At 36.4% G+C, this 26,060-nt stretch overlaps 1 protein-coding gene across 12 annotated transcripts in view; it reads right to left on the reverse strand.

Annotated features, from left to right (window-relative positions):
* LOC127418669 (eyes absent homolog 4-like) overlaps positions 1–24,847 on the reverse strand; it is a 41,465-nt gene extending 16,618 nt beyond the window's left edge. For 8 of the 12 annotated variants that reach the window (XM_051659363.1, XM_051659369.1, XM_051659361.1 and 5 more), the window contains exons 1-9: positions 24,517–24,847; positions 20,784–20,855; positions 11,110–11,159; positions 8,355–8,473; positions 4,461–4,544; positions 4,122–4,199; positions 705–771; positions 450–592; positions 149–292 (exon numbers count right to left, since the gene is read on the reverse strand). In XM_051659363.1, coding sequence (XP_051515323.1) covers positions 149–292; positions 450–592; positions 705–771; positions 4,122–4,199; positions 4,461–4,544; positions 8,355–8,473; positions 11,110–11,159; positions 20,784–20,816 — 718 coding nt within the window. In that variant the 5' untranslated portion in view covers positions 20,817–20,855; positions 24,517–24,847. The remainder of the gene's footprint in view (positions 1–148; positions 293–449; positions 593–704; positions 772–4,121; positions 4,200–4,460; positions 4,545–8,354; positions 8,474–11,109; positions 11,160–20,783; positions 20,856–24,516) is intronic. The other 4 variants (XM_051659371.1, XM_051659364.1, XM_051659372.1 and 1 more) reach the window with 2 other exon arrangements.
* Positions 24,848–26,060: the final 1,213 nt, after the last annotated feature.

A 26,060-nucleotide genomic window follows, 5' to 3' on the forward strand; every position in this document is an offset into this window, starting at 1 on the left:
AAGCCACAGACTTTCTTGTAAGATACCACACCATACCGTCAGCCACCTCAGTGAAGCGCTGGGTCAATATCTTAGGTGCCTCACAGTACAAACTGAAATGGCTGCCCTGGACTGTATAATATTCATGATTAGGCCTATAAATGCGGACCTGGCATCTGATAGGGTGAATATGCTGTCTGTCCAGGCTGAGGCGTGGTAAATCCAGGACTATAGCTGAGCCCTGATTGGAGGGTTGTCTGAGTCTGTGTGAGTCCTCCCTCTGTCTTTATGCCTGGCAACATCACCCCCAAATCTGTAGCTCAAGAGCAAGAAAGAGGGCCTGTCAATCAAACTGGATTGAAGATTACAATCTTTAGAGATACAGCTAGGAATACACAAACACAACATCAAATACACATATATACACATACTCTCATCTACCCACATGTAAACAATGATAAAGGATCTACCGTAAGTGGAGAGGCCATAAGGTGGAGTAGTTTGAGAGTAGGGCGTGTAAACTGTCGACTGCTGCATGCTAGTGAACTGTGATTGGCCAGTATAGGCTGACATGGGAGGAGCCACGGGAGTAGACAAGATGTGGGGGTAAGGCCTGCAAATCAAAAACAAAAACAAAACATCCAGATTTAGAGTAGATTTTTAGATTCTTTAGATGCTATGTGTGTGTACGTGAATGAATGTGTGTGTGTGTGTGTGAGACTTACTTTGAGGGGTAGAGAGGAGGTGAATACTGGTGAGCCGGCCGAGGGCTGAATCCACTGCTGCTTATAACTACACATAAAAAGAAAATAAATATAATAGTTTAAAGAGATCTTATAGATCAGGGGTTTTCAAATGTTTGATGCCAAGGACCCCCAAATATGATGATCCTCTTACAAGGGACCTCCTTCATAAAATAAAAAGGCTGCTATACATTTTTATATATAAAGACCCAGTTATTGTGTGCGAGAAAAATTGTAAGTGTAATATTATAAAGACAACATATTTTATGCAAAAATAAATAATTAGCTTTTTTTTTGTTATTATACTCAAGTCATAAGAATTGATTAAAATATTATCTGGAAAATATAAAAGTCTCCATCGTAAGTTGACAGTGCATCTTGTTCCTACTCAATATAAGACTAATGTTAGATGTATAAACCTAGTCTTTACAAAGCAGAGTATAACAGTAATAATGTGAAATTCAGTAAATGATAAAGGATAAAGTGTTAAAGGATTTTTATTTTATTTATTTTTGTACTTTTTTTTACACTACATTTTCTACGGGATCTTGCACCCCCTTGCGGGTTCCCAGACCCCATTTTGAAAACCCCTGATATAGATGATTTCTTCTCACATATACTTCAATAACTATAAATAACGGCACTTTTAAAGGCAAAAAGGCAAATTTATTTTAAATGTTTTAAAGGCAATAAAGGCAAAAATGATATTTTCTCTTCTTTTCAAAGGTTACAATCCGTTGTTGTTTTTTCAAAAGGTTTAATGTTGAAATTCAGTTTTCAGGGACTACTAATATTGTTACGTTCTGTATGATAAATTGCTTGTGTTTTTTCTCATTGTGTAAGTTGCTTTGAATAAAATAAATGAATGTAAATGTACATTTCTAATGATAATGATTTGTAATTCAGTTGTGTAAATAAATCAGCTACAGTAGAATCAGAATCAGAATCAGCTTTATTGCCAAGTATGCTTACACATACAAGGAATTTTTCTTGGTGACAGGAGCTTCCAGTGCACAAACAATACAAAACAGCAGCAAGACATAGATAATAATAAAAAAGAATAATAATAATAAAAAAAAATAAAAAAATAAAAATTATAGAAAATAAAGTATATATAGAATACACAATAAGACTATATATATACATACACACACATATGTATATATATATATATATATATATATATATATGCACACACACACACACACACACACACACACACACACATATATATATATATATATATATATATATATATATATATATATATATATATATATATATATATACATACACATATATATACACACACACACAGACACACACATACATACATACATACACACATACACATACATAGTGCAAATCTAAATACAAATCTGTCATATATAGTACAAGGGAATGTAATGGCAGAAGAGGTTGGGTGCGTTGGTTAAGTATAAAAAAGATTAGACTGTGAATTGCACATAATTATTGCTCTTATTATAGTAGATGGACTGAATCCTTTTTACACACACACACACCTTTCTGAGAAATACTGTATCAGCACTCAATACCGTTTGTCAGCTGTCATTTGTTTCCCCTGGATGTGTACTTTATTACATATCAAAACCATAAAATAAAATGTGTGCTGGACTTCTTCCATTTGAAGAGCATTTGCCAAGAAACTTCAATGCAAACCCAAACACACACACTCACACACATGCGTATTATATGTGTGCTAACGCAAACACAGGTTTTGATTGACAGCTCACAGTCTTTCTCTCCAGCTGGATTAAATTTAACAAAAATGGGGGGAAAATATAATGCAAACGATACTCTAAAACCAGTCTTTTGTCTACATCAGTGATTATGCTGGTTTCCTCCTCTTGCCTTCCCAATTCCTGTTTCATCCACTGTCTCTTCCTCTCCTTTCTTTAAGTTCTTAATATGCAATGTAAAAAATGTAAACTGGCAATAACTACTTTCATGGAGAAACTGCTGTTGCTGTTCACCAGAATATGCTGTGTTTTGAATGCTGGTGTGCTGGTGTCCCTGCCAGGCTTAACATAATGTGCTGGGTTCAACAGTTAAGCTCAATCGACAGCATGTGTTGCATAATGTTAATTACCGCAACAAAAAAAAAACCAAACAAATATTTAGACTCATCCCTCCTTTATTTAAAAAAAAGCAAAAATCAGGGAAACAGTTAGGCACTTACAATGGAAGTGAATGGGGCCAGTCCATAAACCTTAAAATAAACAATGTTTCAAAAGTATAGCCACAAGACACAAACATTATACATGTTAACATGATTCTAGTGTGATAAAATCAGGAATTTACTGGTTTTACAGCGTTTACCAGGTTACAGACTTTACTGGTGTTATGATGTCATAAAAAAGAAGTTGTAATATTGGATATAACTATACACAGACAAGGTTAGTAAGCGATTTTATCACACTAAATTCATGTTAACACATTGTGTTTACGTCTTGTGGCTCTGCTTTTGAAACAGTGTGTATCTTAATGTTTACTGACTGGCCTCGCCTTGCTGTAACCGTAATTTTAGTCAAAATTATGTTTTGTGGAAATCGACACTATACCACAAATGCAGTCGATTGAGCTCAACTTGTATTGAATCCGAAACATTCTTTTAATCAGCCAGACTACCTTGGTTAACTTTGCAACCTTGGCTTTGCAAGTGAATAGCATTGCTATGTTGGTCCACCAGCTAGAATCAGCCAAGATCAGCATGGAAATTCTTACTGGACTAAGTTGGACTTTTTAGCAGGCTTGTCAAAGTTCTCTTCCTGAGCTGAAATGTTTCCCAATAGAGTAGACAGAGTAGACACAATTTTTTGAGATTGAAAGCGAGGCTGTGAGGGATTGATGTGCATCTAAATGTTCACAACCTATGTTTTTTTCAGAGTTTTTTGTCCACAGGAATTTTTTAGCATGCCATTTTTTTATGTTTTGTCAGCTGAACCAATGTATCAAAGAGTAGAAATCCTTGAAAAGACTATAGGTCTATCCCTCACTTCCATCACTTTCAATCATGAAAAAACAGACTACGGTCTATCTCACTGTGAGAAAAATGGCTCAAAACAAATCAATAAAATAAACCATAAACAGACATGCTGCTGTCTTCTCTATAGAGACGTCACAGTTCACTGTCAGTTCAAGCAAGGGCCTCAACCTTCTCTGCAGGGGACCGCATGGACAGTGGGTTTCTCAATCTATGAGTGTATGTATGTGTGTATGAGCGCATTGATCTAAATAAAGAGTCTGTAGCTCTGATGACGTTAGCTCAAGGGCAGTACAAAAGATTGAGGGCTCAGAGCTTTCAGCAACTTCCCCAGCAGGATTACAGCAGACATTCTCAATGCAGCGCATGCAATTGTGTGTGTGTGGATGTCTTACCTGACCCAGTGTAAGTGTCCAGCCCTGTGTCTCCTGCTGAACTCACAGCCTCGCTGCTGTTTAGAGGCTCTGACTTAACTTCAAAAGAAAGAGAGCAAGAAACAGAAAAGACATTCTATCAACTGTCAAACTTGGATCTAAACCTCCAAACCTCTCAAAATCGAATAAACTCTAAAAGTATTAGTACAGCAACATTCTCTGATTTCTGTTTTTTTTTTAAGAAAAATCAAAAGTTCCAGAAAAAAACAAAAAACAAAACAAATCAAAAGCACTGCACCCAAACACACACAAACACGTGCTTTATCATATATGTACACTACAAAAACACATGCAGTATACCATCGTTCTTCATACTTGGGGCAGTGGGCGGAGTACTGCAGCCCAGCAACCAATCAGCTGTGTTTAGAATTGTCATGTTCTCTCCTGGGGGGATGGGGGTGGAGTCAGATGCACAGTGGACGACATTGCAACAAATAATGCTAGACCTTGCCTCAGAACTATGGCTGTGTTCAGACTGTCAATCCAAATCCGATTTTATGAGTATCCGATCAGAATCCGATCTTGCTGATCTGGACTGTGTATCGCAACTGATCAGACCCGATTTGTGTGTCCCGATCTTCATTTTTTTGGCATACCTGCATTGGTTGCTATAGCAATGATGTTGTGTCAGTACGCAAAAGAATTACATGGAGGGGAATGGAATAGAGCTAGCAATGACTGGTTAACTCGTGTGGTAGCCACCTTTGATGAAATGATGTTGCTATCAAACTTCAGAATGCCTGCAGGATGATTCCTTTAATAATATTCTCAGCTAGACCTTCACTCTGCCACCACACAGCTTATTTCTGCCACCACTGCGAGCATATTTCCTGCAATAATGTGTGACATATAACGTGTCTTACATAGCGTAAAAAAAGTTACATATGGCAAAAAACCACTTGAGAGCTGTTCAGTGCAGTCAGACTGAAACAGATTTCCAGAAATTTCCATATGAATGTAGTTTGAAACAGATTTGTAAGCATCGTATTTCATGAGATTTTTTGCCATTCAGACTAACTAAATATGATCGGATTCCAATCGAATCCGTGTATGCACAAAAATCGGATTTGGGCTGACAGTCTGAACATAGCCTAAATGTACTTTTCTAACTGCCATTTTTGCAATCATTTTTAATCAACTCGTCCCAAGGTGATTTTTAGTGGGTGTATGAAGTCAGTTCCCCCTTAAGTTCACACAGATGTCCTAGCAGAGTAACCGCAGGTGTAGTTCATCACATTAACTATGGACATGCTCCACTAAAGTTGTGGTCACACTAGGCTTTGAGCATGCAAATAACTTCGGACACCGCAAAGGACAGGATATGATGTCACGCTTGAGGGCTTCTGGTTTTAATAAATCAAAAATAACAAATAATAATGCATTCAAAATGTTATAACATTCCATCTACTTAATTTCCTGCAACAATAAAAACATACAGCTTTGAAATATGGGGTCTGGTTCAAAACCTAATGAGCTGCCTCAGTGTCTCCTGTCTAAATAGGCAGCTGTCTTCTATGGCAGTATACTAACTGAAACGGAGCCTTATAAGAGAACGAGTTGAAATGCTGTACATGGGCAGCAACTCCATGCATTATTCAAATAGCTCCTAATGCGCAGCAACTGATTTCCAATACAGTTGACACAAGAGGAACTATGCGATACTCAAATGTACACAAATGTAACAAATGAGCACAAATGTAAATTGCACACACACATTTTGGGTAAAATAGTTTTCTATTCTTACTTTTAATAATACTTTTAATAAATAATAAATACTTTTTAGTATTAAATGTATTCTAAGTATATCAATAATCTAAATATCTCTCACTTTGTACGCCATCTTGGATTTAGTTCATCACAGGGCATTCTGTGATTGTCTTCCTGGGAAAGGATACATATGATACTGCCTTAGATTTCGACCAAAACAAGATATCTCAGAAGGCAGCATTAGGGCGGCACAATTTATCAAAAAAATAATCGCAATTACAGCTACTGCAATTAACTAATCATGATTAGTGCCAATTACAGCATTCCATTTAGATCTACTCCCCTTGAATTAAAATATTGTATTTAAATTTTTTTCAGTTGTTGAACATTGCGACCAATCGCAGACATGTTCGTTGAGTGCATATGCCTATCAATAATGATGCAAAAAAACTAGAACGCTCCATTATAATATAACAATATAACATCGAAAATTAAGGAACAAAGTTCTAAGCTTGTTTTTGGAGGTGTAGCTTACATAAGAAATATGGATTATAATTCGCCCCACATAAAAAAGGAATTTACTGTAAATAATTGTGATTACAATATCAAGGGAAATAATCGAAAATTACGATTTTTGTCTAACTTGGCAGCTTAATTAAGATACCTACCTTTACAAACAGTTTGTGTTGGGAGTGCACTTATGATGGCTTATAACGCTGTTTTTGGTGGCAGCTCACTACTTTTTGGAACAGACATATGTATTATTTGTATTGAGCCAAGAGGTCAGTCTGTGACGTTTTGATTTTCTGTGGGTCCCACTTCTCATCATATGAATTCACAGGCCAGAGTGAACTTCTGGTCTTCACATCTGTAAGGCTTAAGTGTCCAAATACTTTGTGGGACCACTGTATAATTTAGACAATTTATCATCCAATATCTTATGGAAGTTCAAGTTTTGGACAAGAACTTTGGAGTTTTTTGTTTTATTTCTGTTTTACAAACAGAGCTTGAGCTGACACTAAATTCCATTTTAATGAATGTTCAGAAGGGGTATAGTCACCATTTGTCATGTTTTCTTTAGAAGGAATTAGACAGAATTAGGACATTTCAAATGTTCTTCATTAAAAACATGCTTACATTCATACCTAGTGTTAAGTTTCCAAAATCATTTTCAATTTGCCATGATCATTTTATTACAGCTTTGTCAAGACAAGGTACTGAGTGACAAAGATGCATTTGCAGGAAAAACAGACTTCTTTTTGATCTCTCTCTGTGTGTGTGTTTGTGAGAGAGCGAAAAGTCCTGTAAAGTAAGATGAATGAGGCTTCATAGGCAGTGGGATCCATGTTGGGATGTGTGTGTCTGTGTGGGTGGTTGTGTAGGTGGCTGGTGTGTGTGTGTGTGTGTGTGTGTGTGTGTGTGTGTGTATACATGTGTGTGCATGGAGGGATTCAGTCTCGGCTGTGAGTTGATGAGGTAGACAGAGGAGAATGTTGAATATGTCGTTGTTTTGGCAGAAGCACAGTTCCAGTCTGTGTGTGAATATGTGTGTGTGTTTTCAAGCTGTTAAAATCATTAGCTGAGCTCTAATCTAAATGATTTACTGAGTTCTGCTCCTTTTCTCTCGCCTGGTCTTTCTCTATTGTTTTATTCCGGCTACATCTCAAAAACAGATGAGATTACACACAACTCACACACATTTATGTACATACAGGCCACAGACAACATAGATCTCTCAAAAGACTCTAAACTTTACTATCTCTCCTGTGTTTTGGATCACACGGTCACAGCCATAGATCAAACGCTCGCCTGCTAGAGTGTTGAAAGTCAATTTAGCCTTGCTTATGTTTGCTTAACATTTTCTTTTTAAACGTTTGTTCAGCGTTTTCCTCCAGGAGAGAAAAGAGAGCGAGCGCGTGTTGACATCTAAGAGAAAATGAGAGTTTAAATGCAGGAAATAGTTTTCTGTGCTCCCGCTGAAACACACACAGTAAAGTGCTGGAAAACGTTTCAACACAAAGACACTCATACACACACGTTTTTTTCTATTTCAATTAGGCCTGTATACAGTTGATACAGACAGAGAGACAGAGCATTTTTGACCTTTGATGTTAGAGAGAGCTCAGAGTCGAGTCAGAACATCTCGAAAAACAACATCACCGCTAATCCACCGAACACACTCTGGACTGCACCAAAACCAACAGAACAAGAAACAATTTATCCAGACATCACACACCAGGATTCTACACTGCTTTCAATTACAGCATGAAAGCAGATTCTGTTGAACAGCACCAAAGCTGATTTCCAGTTCAGCAAGGTTGAAAGGCCCTATTGATTATGATTATATTGATATCTATCTATCTATCTATCTATCTATCTATCTGTCTGTCTATCCATCCATCCATCCACCCATCCATCCATCCATCCTTCCTTCCTTCCTTCCTTCCTTCCTTTCTGTTTGTTTTCTATGCTCTTATTTTTTCTCACCTCCTGTTCCATTGGTTGAGATGTTGTTGCTGAGGAGGTTTTTGTCCAGTTTGGAAGTGCTGTCATTGCCACCTGTAACAGAGTGCTGAGTGTCTGTTAGTTCCTGCATCTCCAAGCCCCTGCGACAAACACATATATCTGTATTAAGACAATGTTTTATTTACAAACAAGTCAAAATTCAGAAACTCACCACATACTAACATTCATAGTTGAAGAACCAGCCTAAAATTCCTTAGGAAAAATATTCTCACAGAGCACTTCATTAGGTACACCTACTTATTTATGCGATTATCTAATCAGCAAATCATGTGGCAGCAGTGCAATGCATGAAATCATGCAGATTTGGGTCAGGATCTTCAGTTAATGTTCACATCAACCATAAGAACGGGGGAAAAATGTGATCTCAGTGATTTCGACCGTGGCATGATTGTTGGTGCCAGACGGGCTGGTTTGAGTATTTCTGTAACTGCTGATCTCCTGGGATTTTCATGCATAATAGTATCTAGAGTTTAGTCAGAATGGTGCCAAAAACAAAAAAACACCCACTGAGTGGCAGTACTATGGACAGAAACAGCTTGTTGATGATGAGAGGTCAACAGAGAATGGCCAGACTGGTTCGAGCTGACAGGAAGGCTACGGTAACTCAGATAACCCCTCTGTACAAATGTAGTGAGCAGAATAGCATCTCAGAATACACAACATGTCGAGCCTTGAGGCGGATGGGCTACAACAGCAGAAGACCACGTTGGACATTTTATTAGGACCATAATGTTCCTAATAAAATGCTCGGCGAGTGTATAACAGAAGTAAAGGATCAAATCAGACAGTATTTGATAATTATAGATCAGATAATTTGGTCTTGGAAGAATCTGATGTTTATGAGTCGTATTGAAATTGTAGACTTTGGAATATTGTGATTGTAGACTTTGGAATCTTGGTAATTCTGAGCACAGTTTGTGACAAAGTTGAAATCTTTTTTTAAACTTTAGAGTAGACACAGGAGAAATTACTTGGACCCGATCCTCAAGAGAAAAAAATCAGACACCCTGTTTACACCGGACGCAAGCGTTGCGTCATGTCACATCAAAAGCACATAGATCCCATTATGTCAATGAAGCTGTCAATGTTGGAAGCATCCATTGTGGCGCAACGCATCGCACCGACAGTAAATGGATGTCCCATTTCAATTTATGCTGCACGCGCTGGCATTACTCCTGCCAACAAGACATACGGTTTAAAAAGTTTGCGTCTATGCGTCACGTCAACGGACAGGCCTGGTGTAGACAGGATGTCAGAAGTAAGGGACGTAGGTAAAAGTCTCAATTTACTCTGTTAAATCACTGCTGTCTAGGAAAATCCATCAAGAAATCTCATTTGTGATTCTTCCTTTTAAATTTGGAGCAAAATGTACAAATGTGCATTTTCTGTAGCAGAAGTTCTAAATGTTGGTTTAAACCTTCTTAAATTAGATTACTTATGGTGAATTCTACCCTCCAAAGTAAATTTTCATTAGCATCATATTTTTGTTATAGCTTTGTTATAAGTAAACATAATCAAGCCATACTAGCATACCTTCAGGAAAGGGTCAACTATGTTTCAGTCATCAAAACTATCGGAAAGATTTAGCATGTTAATATAGGTGTGACATACTGACGGGGTATTGGACCTATTAGCTTACACAATGTGAGCCACTTGGCTAGACAAACAGTATCACATGTGAGTGAGCTGGTTGGCTCACAGATATCACAGAAGTTAAAAGAACCTATCATGTTGTGCCATTCAGAATTTCGTGCCTGAACTTAGTCATTATGAAGGCAGATTTTTACCAAAAGCCAAATGTGTTAAATGTGTTCTAAGGACAAAGGTGGGCATGTTGTCACAGTTTTATTACTGTAGGTTGTCAGACGTATTTTAAATGTCAAAAATGAATACAATTTATTAGTTACAAAATCACTTGGCCAAAACAGTGTTTTGATATTTTTGTTTGTAACATTTTCCATGTTTGTTGTTTCATGAATCGTTTTGTGCCCCATAATTGTTTTACTTTTTACAATAAGCTGAAAAACCTTTAATAGGCCATTTAATGCATGCAGGCAAATATTTACAGACAGGCGTAGATTTTGTTTTGGTTGCTGTGATGCGGAGTGATGATAGGGGAACGTGTGGTTATGCAGAAATTTCGAAAATAAACCTACCTTGAGAAATGTTCACTGAAGCAAAAGTGTGACAACTAGCCCCAGTCTCCCCCCCTACTACTTTACTGTTTATGTTTAAATATTGCACGTCATATCTTAATGTAGTTCTACACAGATAATCTCAACATGTTACTTTAGATTATAGAGAGAAAAAAAGCACAAAAATTACACACATAGACTCAAATTCTATAATGATGTAATGTCAGTCTGTTATACTGTATAAAGTCAGATACACAGTTGCTCTTCTATCTCTGTTTGTAGCATTAACATATATGTGAAAAATCATTTCATATCACAAAGAAGAGAGTGAAGAGACACATTGTCAAGAAAGACAGCCATGTTTTATTCAGGTACTGTGAAGCAGCCTGCTTTACACCCACTCACACACAATGACTTTAACATCCCTCGCTCTCTGTCTGACTTTATGTGCACAAAATCACTCACTCCCACAATTCTCTGTCATAGCCACTCATAAATAATACACTAAATGCATATCACTGGATATTCATTCTGCTGTGTGATTGCACATGTGTGTGTGTGTGTGTGTGTGTCCATATTACCTGTTGTCTACTGGGTCTGGAGCATGGGAATCAGTGGTAGATTTCTTCACCTGTGGAAAGACCAGAGGAGAGAGACTGATTTCTATGACTACCTTACCTACCTCAGGAGTCACTACTGAATTTTGCAAGTAAATTTGATGTTGAACATCAACTGAACAGATCCACAGGGGACAACTAGCTGTCGGTCATGTCACTGACAAACTTAAGTACGCACTTCGTGGGTTATTTTTGCTATCAACCTCTCTCAGGTTATAAAACAAATGGCAGAAAATAGGGTCATGTGTGGTCGCAGAGCACACAAAATTCCTTGTAAGTGTTTGGGCGAAGGGGGAAATCCAAGCAAATATAAATGACTGGTTTGATCTCATATCTGAAAGTAAATGTGACGCTTGTTTGTAATATGATTGTTAGTTCCGAACACTGTGTGAACGTAGCTTACTGGACATACTTATTTCAAAATAAAATGCTTTATGAACTCCACAATCTTTTCTCTTTAGTAATATAATAAATAAAGCTATCCCTCTTTCTCTCTGGCAGTATATCTTGCTTCTTTCTTTCTGTCACACTCAATCTGTCTTAATATTGAGTTAATAAAACCATGGCAGTACCATCTCTTTTTCTTTCTTTCTTTCTTTCTTTCTTTCTTTCTTTTGCCGATGCATTTTGTACTGTCACACATAAAACGGTGCATTTTGTCTAGCATCTTATATATGCAACATACTGCACTCAAATTCATATCTGATATATTTTTTTAACATTGTTAATGCATTCCTGTGCTGTTGAATAATGTAACCACAGTGTAGAATGAATGGAAGGATCAAAGAGTGCCAAAATTTAAAGCGTCTATAAACTTCTCACAATCGATTTACACAGTACACCCCTCCCATCGTACACTGCTCATGGTCATCTGGCCTCTTAATTGAAAAAACACACACACACATCTGCGAGTACACATGCATGTACACGTGTGTGTCAGATGTAGCGTGTGGATTTTGAGAGAATGTTTGGATTGTAGAGTTGTCACTGAATAATATTACCTACTGTAAACTCACATTCAGGTTAAAACAAACACACATACACTGCTCATCAGTGATGTGGAAGGGATGCTTGAAATGAGGAGGCAAAGTCCCTTTTCTGTGTTTTTTAAAATCCATTGTAAATTCATGTTCCAGTCCATTTGAACATTTCCTGTGTAAACAGTTATATGTTTATATATTATATTTTACACTATCATCAAGCAGCCAATACTATAATACATTTATGCATTTGGAAAACATTTTATCTGATTATTTGTATGTTTCTATTAACATGTTATTTATCAAAACCAAGTCATATTAAAGTCTCATAAAGATTATGCTTCTTTATTTAAAAAAATAAAATAAAATAAAATAAAATACAGTAACAAGCATACAGTCTTCCTTGTCTCTTTCATTTGTTACTACTAACTATTGGACAGTATTACTTGGCCTCCTTTGCCTCTTTAGAGAAAACACCCCTGCTGCACACATGCTCATGAGACTGAACCAAAATCACCGTGAAGCATTAAGGTTCTTCTCGGAAAAGTACCTGTGGTTTAAAGCTCATCTCTCAGTTTCTGGGGTCTTATTTGTGCTGTTTTTTGAGTATATGGAAACACCCAATATAGTCTCCTCAAATTAGCCTGACACATTCAGGGAGAGCAGGTGATGAAGGGCAGGCAGTGCAGTGCTCTAAGCCTACTGTAAATCTCTCTTTGACAGTAGGACTGTAACTACTTCCCTGTTCAGCAGCATCTGTGCTCTTAGAGCGGTTAATAGAGCATTTGAGAGCAACCCAGCAGGCTCCAACTCACAATGAGGCCTGCTGGTGAATAGAGGTGATATAAGACTTTTTAACTGTATGCTGTATGCAGATTAATGAAGTGAAATTGGTAATGTTTTGGCAGACGGTTTGAAAAGCAACTAATAAAGAGGTGAAACAGTTCACATACTGTGCAAGTGTACCAGTTCTGATTTCTGCCTTTCTGCAAGATGACATACATCCAGGGTTGGGAGGGTTACTATTGAAATGTATTCCACTACAGATTACAGAATACATGCTGTACAATGTAATTTGTAACATATTCTGTTATATTACTCAAGGTCAGTAATGTATTGTAAATACTTTGGATTACTTCTTCAGCACTGGTAGATTTTTTCACTTGTTTTGACTATAAAAACTCTTCCAGTACAGTAAGACAAAATACACATGTTAAAAAAACATTCTCTGAAAAACCTAAATATCTTATGCGGTGTTGTTTCTAAAACAAGATAAATCAAACTGATCTTGTTTTAAGGATTTTTAGATATTTTTACAGGAAAACAATACAAAAATTATTATCAAGAATATGATTTTTCCCTAATATCAAAGGTCTTACTAGAAAAAAGAAATTATGATCCAATGTGAATTTTCTTGATAAAAAAATATGATCGTGCCTGGTAACATGTGCATGTAAAATGGCTAGAAATAGCATTTTAGCTTAGCATAAAGCTGACAGTTTATACAAGGTTTATTTCTATTTCTTCTGCTCCAAACTTACTTCACACTTACTTCTCTGTCTGCTCGTATGAATGTAACACATCATAAGAAAGTGTTTCACCGCTGTTCAAACGCACTTTGGATCGCATCATATATGTATAAATGTTTTCCATCTGAAAAGACTAAATATTAAATGAAACAAATTACGATAAAATGCAAAGTAATCTCTTCAGTAATCAAAATACTTTTTGAATGTAACTGTATTCTAATTACCAATGATTTAAATTGTAACTGTAGTGGAATACAGTTACTTATATTTTGTATTTTAAATACGTAATCCTGTTACATGTGTTTCGTTACTCCCCAAACCTGCATACATCCACAGGTAAGCTTCTTGTAACACATCCATAGGCATATCCAGTTAGAATCTTTGGACTATTTTTGTCATTTTGGACCTCAATCTTGAAACAAAATCAACAAATTTACAGGTAAATCATTCTTAAAACGATTCTTACATAATGGAATTTACATAATGGATTCATAAACTATTTACGAAGAATGTTTTCTGCTTGTTCTGTTTCATGAATGAGGACCTTTCCGTGCAAATTTGTGGGGAAAATCTGTGGAATTCTACACATTTTAAAATGTGCTTTTAAACAAGATAAAATATGTTAAATGGAGTGGAAGGTAATACGATAGCTGAAAGCATGATAAAATTTGCCAAAATATTTTATAAACAAGCATGGTAGGTGCGGGGTTGTGTAGACCTTTGCAAATGATGGGTGTTTTAATTCTGAGGAAATTTGCAGAGCTCTGCATAGCCACACACACACACACACACACACACACACACACACACACACACACGAGAGAGAGAGAGAGAGAGAGAGAGAGAGAGAGAGAGAGAGAGAGAGAGAACAGTCCCCCTTTTCTTGTTCTTTTTTCATGCTTTCAGTATTATGGATATCAGCTCTGTAACTTTATACTCTTCCTTTCATGTAAAATACATTGTTACCTGTGTCCCCCACCCCTCTACTACCCAACACACACACATTTCAGCATATGCCCCAGGGAGGTGTAAGATTATCTGATGTGTCCCCTCCCTGAAACACTCTTCTCTAAAGGTAAAGGAACATAAAAAAGTGAGGAAGAGAGTGGAAGAAAAAGGAAACAGAGAAGAACAGTGAGTGTGTGACTAGGCAAAGGGCTGTTGATACACACACACACACACACACACACACACACACACACAATGTTTAATTTATGTAGACAAGATGAGAAATTTAATGACATTTAACTCTAGTCATAAATTGGATGTGGCCCCTTTAAGAACCGGAGTTTTGTGACACCTGTTTTTCCGGCACTCTCTCCTGTTGCGCATGTGTTCTGGTTAGAAATGTGAGACCATGTATTGCGCAAGAGAGCTCCCAGTTTTGTTCATCGGTTGAGAATTCTTGGGTAAATATCAAATTTGACACAAAATGCTTATAAATTACATTAAATACGTGTTTAGAATAGTTGTATGTTAAAATAGAGTGTTTGTTATGGATAATTTTTAAAGGGTGCATATGCATTGCATGTGTGGAGTTTGACCACGTTTTGTGCAGATGCAAGGACAGGGTATGTACATTTAGAATTAATCATATCTTATATCATAAAATGCTGTGAATGATATAAACATGTATTAAGGTGATGTATGCTGAAGCATATGGGTAGGCTAATGCCCTGTTTGTATTTTCATTTGGATATTAGCCTCTACCATATTTCAGTTTTGTTCTTTCTTTCTATATTTTTAAACAGCCGTCAGAATGAAACACCAAAAAGATATTTTTGTATCCTTTGTTGTTTCTTTAAAATCACCAGCTACATCTAAATATCTAAATGGGGAGATACCATAGACAGACTTCTATTATTATTATTATTATTATTATTATTATTATTAATATAAAGCTAATTACAAAGATTAACCAAAACCATCACCTTACCCCACCACCTCACCTTTTCATTTTTAGATTTAAATAAAATAAATAAATACATAATACTTGATGTATCAATTTTCCATTTGAGGACATTTCTGAATGACCCCAAAGGGGGGTTTTATCAGGTTTTATCAATTCTGTCCCCAAACTAAAATAAAAACAAAAAAACTAAAGCTAAGTATGCACACACACACACACACACACACACACACACACACACACACACACACACACACACACACAGCAAGTCTAACAGCAGTGTTTTTTAGGGTCTTCCGATCAGGTGACAGTGGCTTATGATGTTATATTTTTTGAAAAGATGAAAACTCACCATGGACATTGAATAAAACTTGAAACTAAAACTAGAACATCATTCCTAAACTAATTCTATCATGCTGTTTGATCAAGATTAAGTTTATTAAACATATATAAACAAACAGTATGATGGTCACTTTGTCACATTCTGTCACACATTTTTGGGGTAACACTATTCATTTTGCTATTGCATTGCTTTGTTTATTGGGTAGGCCTGTATCATGTTTAGTGATAGACTGATATACAGTATCAGCCAGGAATTGTTGGCATCAGCTGATAACCGTTTTTGTTTTGGCGATTAACAGAAATGTTATTTCCCCCTTTGTTCAATTCCTAAAATCTTCTGACAGTAAATAGTAGTGAATTTGGACTAAATACTGTATAAAATAAGTGTTCATTTAATTTTGCTTTCACTGTATTGAATTACCAAGTAAATATAATCATTATATTGTCATTGATTAACCATATTGGTAAACCACTAATCGTGTTATACTGCACTGAATTGTATTACATGTTGCATTTGATTGTGCATATTGTGTTGTGTTTAAAGTTGTGGGCAATGTGTCAAAATTCCTTATACAGCAGTCAAACTTGGCCAATAAATGTAAAACGTCACATGAGAGGAAATTTAAGAGTATTTCAAATGCACTTTTCAACCTATTCTACTGTTTATATACAGCATAACAGTGTATTTATTACTAACCAGTATTTGTATAAAAATAAATTAAGTATTCATAGTCATACAGCAGCCTTATAGAAGAAATGTGTTTTTGATCAATAAGGTACACTTAAATGACTTGTTAAACCATCCAACTCTGTGTTGGACTGCTCCGTTTCCATGCCAACCTTGTGTGTGGAGTTAGAATGGTGTATTCTGCCAGGGGAAAGGGGTCAGTGGGAAACTGGACACCGGGCCAAGCCCTATAGCCAGACACACCTTCACAGCTTTGAATGAATGTGTGTGCAACTACGTGAGTGACACTGTTCTCTCTTGCACAGGCTCATTGATTCACTTATCTTTATACAGCAACCAGAGTGTCTACACACACTAGTCTCTGTACGTGTGCATTGATGTGTGTGTGTGTGTGTGTGTGTGTGTGTGTGTTTATCTAAAGAAATTAACTGCAACTTTATATAAAAAAGCACTCTAGCATTGAAGTGCTCCCTTCCCCTCTGATTGCAGCAGAAAAAATGCTGTTAATTATTCATGAGTTCTTGTGCTTGTGTCAGCTTTTCGTTAATTATTTAAATTAATCTCATTAACGAAGGGCCAGGTTTCAGGAGCATTTAATTAAATGATGAACTGCTTCCCAGATGTCAACGTGCTTGTTAAATAATGTGCTCAGGCTGGACCCGAAGCCGTCAGCCAGGTTTCAACCCAAAACTTCACACAAGAACCATAACAGAGTACATTAGTGCATTTAATTCTCCATGTCTAACTGGAGGTTTCACGATAAGGTGGTCAGCTGTCAGATCATTTTATTAATCACAGACATTATGCTTAAAAGATTATGCTTAAAGAATGAAAATTTTCTCATGATTTACTCACCCTCTTATTGTTTCAGACCTGTATGACCCTCAGTTACCATTCACTGCAATTGTAAAGAAAAAAGATGCAATGAAAGTGAATGGTGACTGTGACTGTCATTCTACCTGACATCTTCTTTTGTGTTACATGGAAGAAAGTTATATTGGTTTGAAAGAATTATGCCTTTAATAAGCCATCAGGAAAAGATCATAGTATATGATTTAAGCAAAACCTGATGAACAAACCTAATTTGCACTAACAAAACGTGCATGTTAACATCTTTATCTGTCATCACATAAAAGTGCTTTTCTTGTGTTTTTCTTTTATTAATTTGCATGTAACCCCCCAAAAACAGGTTTTTATTAGTCATCTTTTGATAGTTATCAATGTTTTGTTGCATGTAAACAAACTCATTCACACAACTCTAAAACAACACCTAAATCTATTACGTATGTACAGCTTCTGAAATTAACACTGTCCAATCAAACTAGCAGCTCATACTGATTTAAAGAGACTGCATACTTCAAGTTAGTATAATGAAATTCACCACAAGCACTCACATACACATCTTTCATACTAAAATATAAAAAAATTCTCTAATGTAAATATCCTAATCTTAAAAAGTCCCTCTGAAAAAGTGTTAGCACCTTACTGCAGAGTGCAGACCAGTTTACAAAGCTGTAAAATTTGATGAGTTGACCTAATCGTGATTAATCATGGTACATGGAACATAACTACAAACATTAAAAAAAATATCATTCTAAATATATTTACTTTATACTTTGTCTCAAAGAACTTGCAAGAAACTTCTTAGTCATCATTTATTTAATTATTTAAAAATGCAAATGTTAAAATGTTCAGTTTTTTGAAGATATAGTTAATTAGGCATTTTTTACAGATATAAATTTAAGTATACAGTATGTATGCATGCTATAAAATCAGTGGACATGCTGTAATTCAAAGTTGGGCAAAATCTTCTGACGTTTCCAGTTGAGTTTTTCAATAATAGGATCAAATGGGCAGATTCAATTTATATTAAGATTTATTGGCAAGATAAACTTAAGTGTACAGTGTCAATGCATTATAAGACACTATATATAGGCCTCCAGATATAAAACTAACTGAATGCTGATGTTTAATTTGCTTTAGTTTAAAATCTCAAAACTGTTATTTTCTTTGGCTGCCATTCAGTCTCTACAAGCTACAGCCAGGTCAGTCTCAGTCTCTATTGCACACACACTGGGTCTCTTTTGTGCGGTTTTGCTTTTGACACTGGTTGAGATGACAGTGCGTAAGAGTTTCGGCAATGCAACTCGCCCATATCTCTCCCCTAACCTGTGAAATTTATGTATGCCAATTTTAGCCACAAGAAGTGGGAAAAACATTAGTGAAGTTTCAAGAAGTGAAAAAAACCAAAAAACCAAAAAAAAAAAAAAAACATCCTGCATTAATTATGTTAATTTTTATTTTATTTAATGTGTTAATTTCTGGGATTAATATTTGACTATTTAACACATTAAATTTCCCAGCAAATTAAAAATAATTTTATGTGATTCCTTACACATATCGCGGCAGGACCAAGGTGAAATATTTTTCTTCCAAGCATATTTGAACCTTCTGTTTCTGTCTCCATAAACCTACCTGATAGTGTCATAAAAAGAAAAAGCAAGATGAAACAGGCAATTGCTGAAACAATCACATCATTTTGTGACACTTTTGGCTCACATGTCGACTTGCGTGCTCTTCAGGACTCCTACCCCTTGCATCACAAGTGCAGCACTTTATCGGTTGAGCTTCCATGCATTTTGATCACACTTGAACAAGCTTGTAAACGTAATTGGTTATGTAATGCAAATGTTAAAATGTATCACTTAACAAGTCATCCATCCATCCATCTTAGATGTCATAAGAGAGCATTGTGTAGGGAACAGGGCAAAAAGTAAGTGTTTATGAACAGATAATCTGCTGTTTTTCTCGTGATTTGTGTGAAAGGGTAAACTTTTCATTGTTGTACCTCTTCTAGTGTTTATTTCACCAAGAAACTACCATGATACGTACAACGAGCCACGTAAAAATGTAAGTATGGTAAGGTGATTCTGTGAGAACAGCTCAGTAGCTTTCAACACATTAATGTGGCTCACTTGTACTCTTCTTAATTTTTTACTCTTCTTAGTGGTTATTCGCTGAGTCAAGTTAATCAGGGAGCTGTAAATATGTGAATGTAAGGTGAATGTAATGTCCTGTTTTCTGCTTTCCTCTCTCTGCCTCTTTCCCTCCGAGTGTGTGTGTGTGTGAGAGAGAGAGAGAGAGTGTGTGTAACCCGAGTCCTCTCTCTGTGTCTGTGGTCTGTGCTCTGGGGCTCTGGGGCACAGACTGCGCCAGAGGAAAAGGCTGCAGCTACACCCCTCTTTTCATTTTACTCCTCTGCTATTTTTCCTCCACAACCAAAAGCATTGATCCCCTGAGTCACAAAATACCCCCTCCACCCACACTTCAATGTCCTTCTTCCTCTCCCTCCATTACCCCAGACACCCCCAGATCAGTATCTTTCCTCGTATGGATTATGGATGCCTGTCTGTCTTTTCCTTAGCACTGGGATAAACACACTCATAATTTTCACAAACCAATATAAAGAAAGGAAAAACTGCACAACTCTAATACAGTATGTCAATGTGGCAACTCAAATGCAAGACTGTTATAATCATTAATCAGATGTTAGAATAAGATCTAAACAGGATTAATGAAATGTATGACATTTTTTCCAGGGAAAGAAAGAAAGGAAGGTTTGACAAAGAGTACTGTCTCATAACAGATGATTTTAAACACACACACACTTGGCTTAATATGCTTCTACAGTATGCAGCATGTGCATTGTAATATGTCTCTATGTGTGCATGTGTGTGTCACTGCTCAGACTCGTGGTGGCCATATGGCTACTGTGCTCGACACTTCAGCTCACATCTGTTGTGTATTAAAGACCTTACACTGCTCAATACACACCTGGGTGGCCTTTCCACAAACACACTCATTCGTACTACACACAAACACACTCACTTAAAATCACGCAATTAATCTTTTCAATTATGATAATATGTTCACAATTTTGACAAATTAAGATTCATAGTGTTCTTCACACATAATCAAGCAATGCACACACTACAGAAATACACCTGAAATGATACTGCATATGTACACCAACATCCTGATAAATTCAGAATTCATTGTATGAAATGTGTGGAGTGATGCTAAATTCACAAAAGTTGAAAGAGAAAGACAAAGAGATATTTAGATCATCTTCTGACAGATACAGACATGTCAAAAAAATTCCCATAAAACAGCTATTGTAGTTCACTTACGGTTTGCTCATTCAGCTCCCGGGTATTCTCCATTAGTTGAACTTCCACTGCCCACAATAACAGTCCAGACACCTGCAAATCAAAAATCAAGGATGCTTTAAAATTGCCATAAGCAAAATACAATGAACAGACATCTCTCTCCTTTCTGTCTCTCTCCCTTTGTGTCTGTGTGTGTAGGAGGGGAAGGAAGAAGTCTGGTAACTTCACTGTATCATAGCCAACAAGGCTGAAGTAAATATAATTTACAGAAGTAAACATTAAACAATGGGCAGAGGGAAATATGCACATACACACAAAGAGACATCTATTAAGAATGGGGGGGGGGGGGGGGATTTGGGGAGGGGAGCACTCTTATTCAAAAAACTCTTCAAAAGACCTTGCAGTCCTTTGGATCAGGAGAATGTTTATTCTTACTTGTCCAGCTGCAGGTGGAGACCTGTGGTTTACAAATCTACCTGCAAAATGCTTAATTTTTTACATTCAATTTGTATTTTGCTTTGCTAACTTTGGGTTAATGTCCTTATAATACCGTAAAAAGGTTTTGTTAAGTAACCTCAAAAGGTGCTTAATGTGGTGACATCTAACTTTAACTGATTGCAGTATATTTAAGTCAACCTGAATGAACCTAAATACATACACCAACAAAAGCATTTTTCAAGCATCAGGCCAAGTAGAAATAGCTCAATCATTCCTTTTGGGGATGCACAAGGAAGAAGGTTAATAAATGGGCCAGATAAAGTCTTAATTAAAATAAAAAATAAAAAAAGGTGCAGTTAGGGATGAAGTTGGGGGTGAAGTTAGGGTTATGATAAATCAATTACAATTACCTTATATTAATAATAGATATGAATGTGAAGTCCCAACAAGGAAATGTGTATAACTTATGTGTGTGTGTGTGTGTGTGTGTGAGTGAGTGAGTGAGAAAGAGAGAGAGAGAGAGAGAGAGAGAGAGAGAGAGAGAGAGAGAAAGAGTTGAAGGGCACAGTCTGAAGAGCAGATCATTTGAATTTTTCATTTGCTTGGTGAAGCTGTGTTCTGAAATTCAAGCCTTTAATGCTCAGGCGGGGGAATGAGCTGAGCAGCATTGATTTTTACTGTTATCACTCTGTGCCCTCTGAGCCTATAATGTCCTGATACACACAACCAGACCCACACACACCCAGACACACAGTTCTACCTCCTTGCAGGCGCACACACACACTGAACGGACGGACAGCCAAAGAGCAGAAGGCACATTACCTCAACCATGCTATGGGTTTGTTATAAGGTTGTTATGCTAAGAGTAAGACAATTAAAATATATTGCTCTTCTGTCAACACATATATTTTCAAATCAAAATCCAACTCTTGTTTCCCAGACCAAAACTTTGATTAAGTCTTAGCAAGAACAATTAGAGTAGATCATGCTTCCTCAAAATAACAAAGCACTCCAGTATGCTTTACTGCTGTTGTCATGAAAGCATGCGAAGCGTTTAGTGGCACAGCATTCTATGCACGATTCTGCACAGCCGCAGCACGAGCGCAATGCACAGAAAAGCCAAATATGCCAAAGCTTTCGTTTTACTCCCTTTAAATCATCAGCACTCCCATCACCTTCAAAACAGATCGCCTATAAATTAATAAACAAGTCAGCCTAGGAACAAATGGTTTTAATAGGAGGAAAGGTGTTTGTCTCTCTGAGGGGATATTTTTCAATTTAATGCATTAAGTGTAGTTTCATTATTTGTTTAATTATAATTGATGTTATTATTCCATTTATAGATCCTAGATTAAAGGCTCTATTAGGTTTAATGGCATTGCCTAAATTGTTATCCTCGTCTCACATGTAATCACAGTTATCTTTCTCGCCTTTTTGTATATTAACAATGAGAAAATGTATGCATTATTTAACAGTTGTTTACAGATTTGACTAAACTCACAATTACAAGACCAGTTTCCATTGTTAAAACTACAACTGTTGTGAAATACAAAAAACTACAGTGGAAGCATCTTTAAAAACATTTTGACCAGGATGAAATGTCAGCCCGATCTCATGAAAATTCGTACATATTTTACGAGTTGGCTATTTCATGTTCTGCGCACGAGGCGTTAAGGACATGCTTATTAATATTATGCCCTTACCCAAACCCCTTATCTAAACTTAATCAATCAGTAGAGTGTGTAAACATGATAGGAAGCCATTGAGTGTGACAGAAGCAAGTAATTGTGGCATATTAGATGGAAACAATGTCCAGCGACGTCACTGGCTGTAGTGAAAGTCGTACGAATTCATACGAGTGCAGTCGTACGATATCATACGAATTAGCCAAATTTAGAAAAGTTGTACGAATTCTGACGATTCCGCCATGAGAGTGTGTTAGAGATGTTGCATCCAAATCACCATGGGCTGTCCTCTTTATGTCATTGTGTTTTTATGGCAACATAAATACAACATATACGAAAGGCACAGCTGGAATATGTACTACTATCTTCTATTACACTGGATAGATTTATAACTCTGTCAAAATGCATCATTTTGGGGGAAAGAAAAAGATTAGAACAGATAATTAGTTTCTTATTTTGAAGTAAAAGAAACACTTGGATATTATTATTTTTTAATTGAATATGTTGTGCACTGGATGGTTTTAATTTGTAATCAAATTAAGCTCTAATTAGACAGTATCAAGATCCTCAATGATCTACTTAGAGACAAACATCTTAAATTTGCCTGCCTGAATTTGTGCCACCATTTAATGAAAAGCACAGTTTTTAGAACATTAAAAAAAGTTCTAAACAGCCTACATTTAAAAATCCTCATTTATAATTAAAAATATGCTAAACTCTAATTTATTGAAAAGTTTATACAAAAAAAAAAAAAAAAAAAAAAAAAAAATTAAGGTTTGTCTAGGTGAAGCCTGAAAATGGTCAGATAGGATGTCAATCTCTTATGTAATTGTCGGCTAATACAGTCCATTTTATTACCAGCCTTCAGACCGACCTGTGTGTTGTGAATTATTTCGTGTTAAGTGTGTAATATAATCCGAGCTCCTTCTCCGGTATCGAGTTTAGGCCCGAGCTGGTATCGACAGCGCGAGAAAGCCGCCAATGGCCAACGCGCAGAGAAGCGGCTTCAGTGTCGGGATGATATTCCTGTTACCTCCGTATCAAATACAAACACAAACTCCACGTGCATGTGAAAACGGACATGGCACGCGCGGTTCAAAAGTAACCGGACCAACTCAGAGCCGCACTTCTCTGGTGAACTTTTCAATGGAAAAAAAATAAAATAAATTAGCCTTCTACAGAATGGTTCAGAAGACAGTTATAAAACCTACTGTTTCTTTGCATTAAAATAAAATAAATTAACAACAGAAAAACATAGGTTTCCAGTGCACAAACGCTGATTCTCAATAAATCTGAAACAGAATCACGTATTCAGTGGAATCTGGTGTTTTTATTTAGAAGTGTGAAACACTTTAGCGTGTGCTTTAAAATAATGTATTAAATAATTTTAGTGCCGAATGTATCAATTAAGAGTGCTAAACTATTTATAAAAGTTTTAAATGATTTCACCTCTTTCAGATATTTAAATAAGGTGGAATTTTCGGGTTTGAACAGGTGTTCCAACAAACCGCTTTTGCGCACTGTCCGTTGCCAGATGAATATTCAGTAAAAACTTTTAAAGTAGGCTATTTGCAGAGCGATAACGGCGAACTATGTTGTGGCAATTCATAGAAAACGTGTACCTTACTTACTCTTAGGAGTTGTGCGGTGCTAAGATTTCCAAACTGCCCAGAAGGTCCGTGCGCGTCGTTGCATTCACACTGTTGACATGCTCATCCAAAAATATTAAAGTGTTAGAGCTGCGTGAAGCGCGAGGAACAGCTCGCGCCAGTCAGTGCACGCGCTGTCAGTGAGGCTCGCGGAGAAGTTCTCACTAAGTTCATGAGAGCTGCTCTGTTCCAACTGACCACCACTATAAGACAAACTCCGAAGAAGCGCTCTCTTGCCTTCGCCGTGCAGATGCGACAAGTGTTTTTCCCCCGGTTAATATGCGCTCCTAAAGTTTACGTGAGCACACGCGCACTCAGTGGTCAACTTCATTATTAAAGTTCTGTCGCAGAGACGGAGCAAGAGCGCTCCATGATGCGCATGCGCGCAGCTGCCATGCGGGGTGCTGCTGTTGGCTCGCACCCAAGGCAGTAATAGGGCAGCACAAGGACCGGGGATGCCAGGATAAGACTCTTGTTAAAAGTTTGGTACGAGTGATCAGCTCAGTTTTATTTAACACCACACAACAACAAACTCAAACGCTTGTTTTGGGATCACTTAAAGTGATAGTTCACAATAAAATGAAAATTCTACCATTATTTACTCACCCTTATGTTGTTCAAAATCTGTTTGACATTCTTTACTCCGTGAAACACAAAATTAGACGTTAGGCTGAATGTTAGTCTCAGTCTCCATTCACTTTCATTGTACAAAAAAAAAAAAAAAAAAAAAAAAAAAAAACTGGTAACAATTTACAATAAGGTTCCATTTGTTATTGCACTGGGTATCATGATCAGACAATAAACAACATATTTTTTACAGCATTTATTAATATTTGTTAATGTTAGTTAATAAAAAAGAAAAAAAAATGTTAGTTCATGTTAGTTCATAGTGCATTAACTAATGTTAACAAATACAACTTTTGATTTTTAAAACGTATGAGCATATATTGAAATTAACATTAACCAAGATTAATAAATACAATTATAAAAGTATTATTTATTGTTATTTCATGTTAACTAATGTTGTTAACTAATGTTAATAAATGGAACCTTATTGTAAAGTGTAACCAAAAAGTCATACAGGTTTTAGGACAACATGATGGTGAGATTATGACAAAATGTAAATTTTTGGTGAACTATCCGTTTAAGCACTCTTGCACTGATCTTGGCATTCAGTGATTATATATATATATATATATATATATATATATATATATATATATATATATATATATATATATATATATTATTTTTTATTTTTTTTATGTATTTAGAAGGTTTCAGAATTGCTCAGAAAAGTACAGAAGTATGAGCTATAACAGTGAAATGACAAAAGAAAGAGAATGGAGAGGGTTTATATAGAGAGTAAGAAAGAGTTAGTGCAATAACAGTTGTGAGTCAAGTGCTTACGATTCACCTGGAAGATCATTCCACCATCGAAGTACAATGAATGTGAAGGTTCAGGAGAGTGATTTTGTATGCATGAGGCATCACCCATTCACTGACAACAGATTTCTCGAGAAAAA

The sequence above is a fragment of the Myxocyprinus asiaticus genome, chromosome 28 (genome assembly GCF_019703515.2).
Source record: "Myxocyprinus asiaticus isolate MX2 ecotype Aquarium Trade chromosome 28, UBuf_Myxa_2, whole genome shotgun sequence".
NCBI lineage: Eukaryota > Metazoa > Chordata > Actinopteri > Cypriniformes > Catostomidae > Myxocyprinus > Myxocyprinus asiaticus.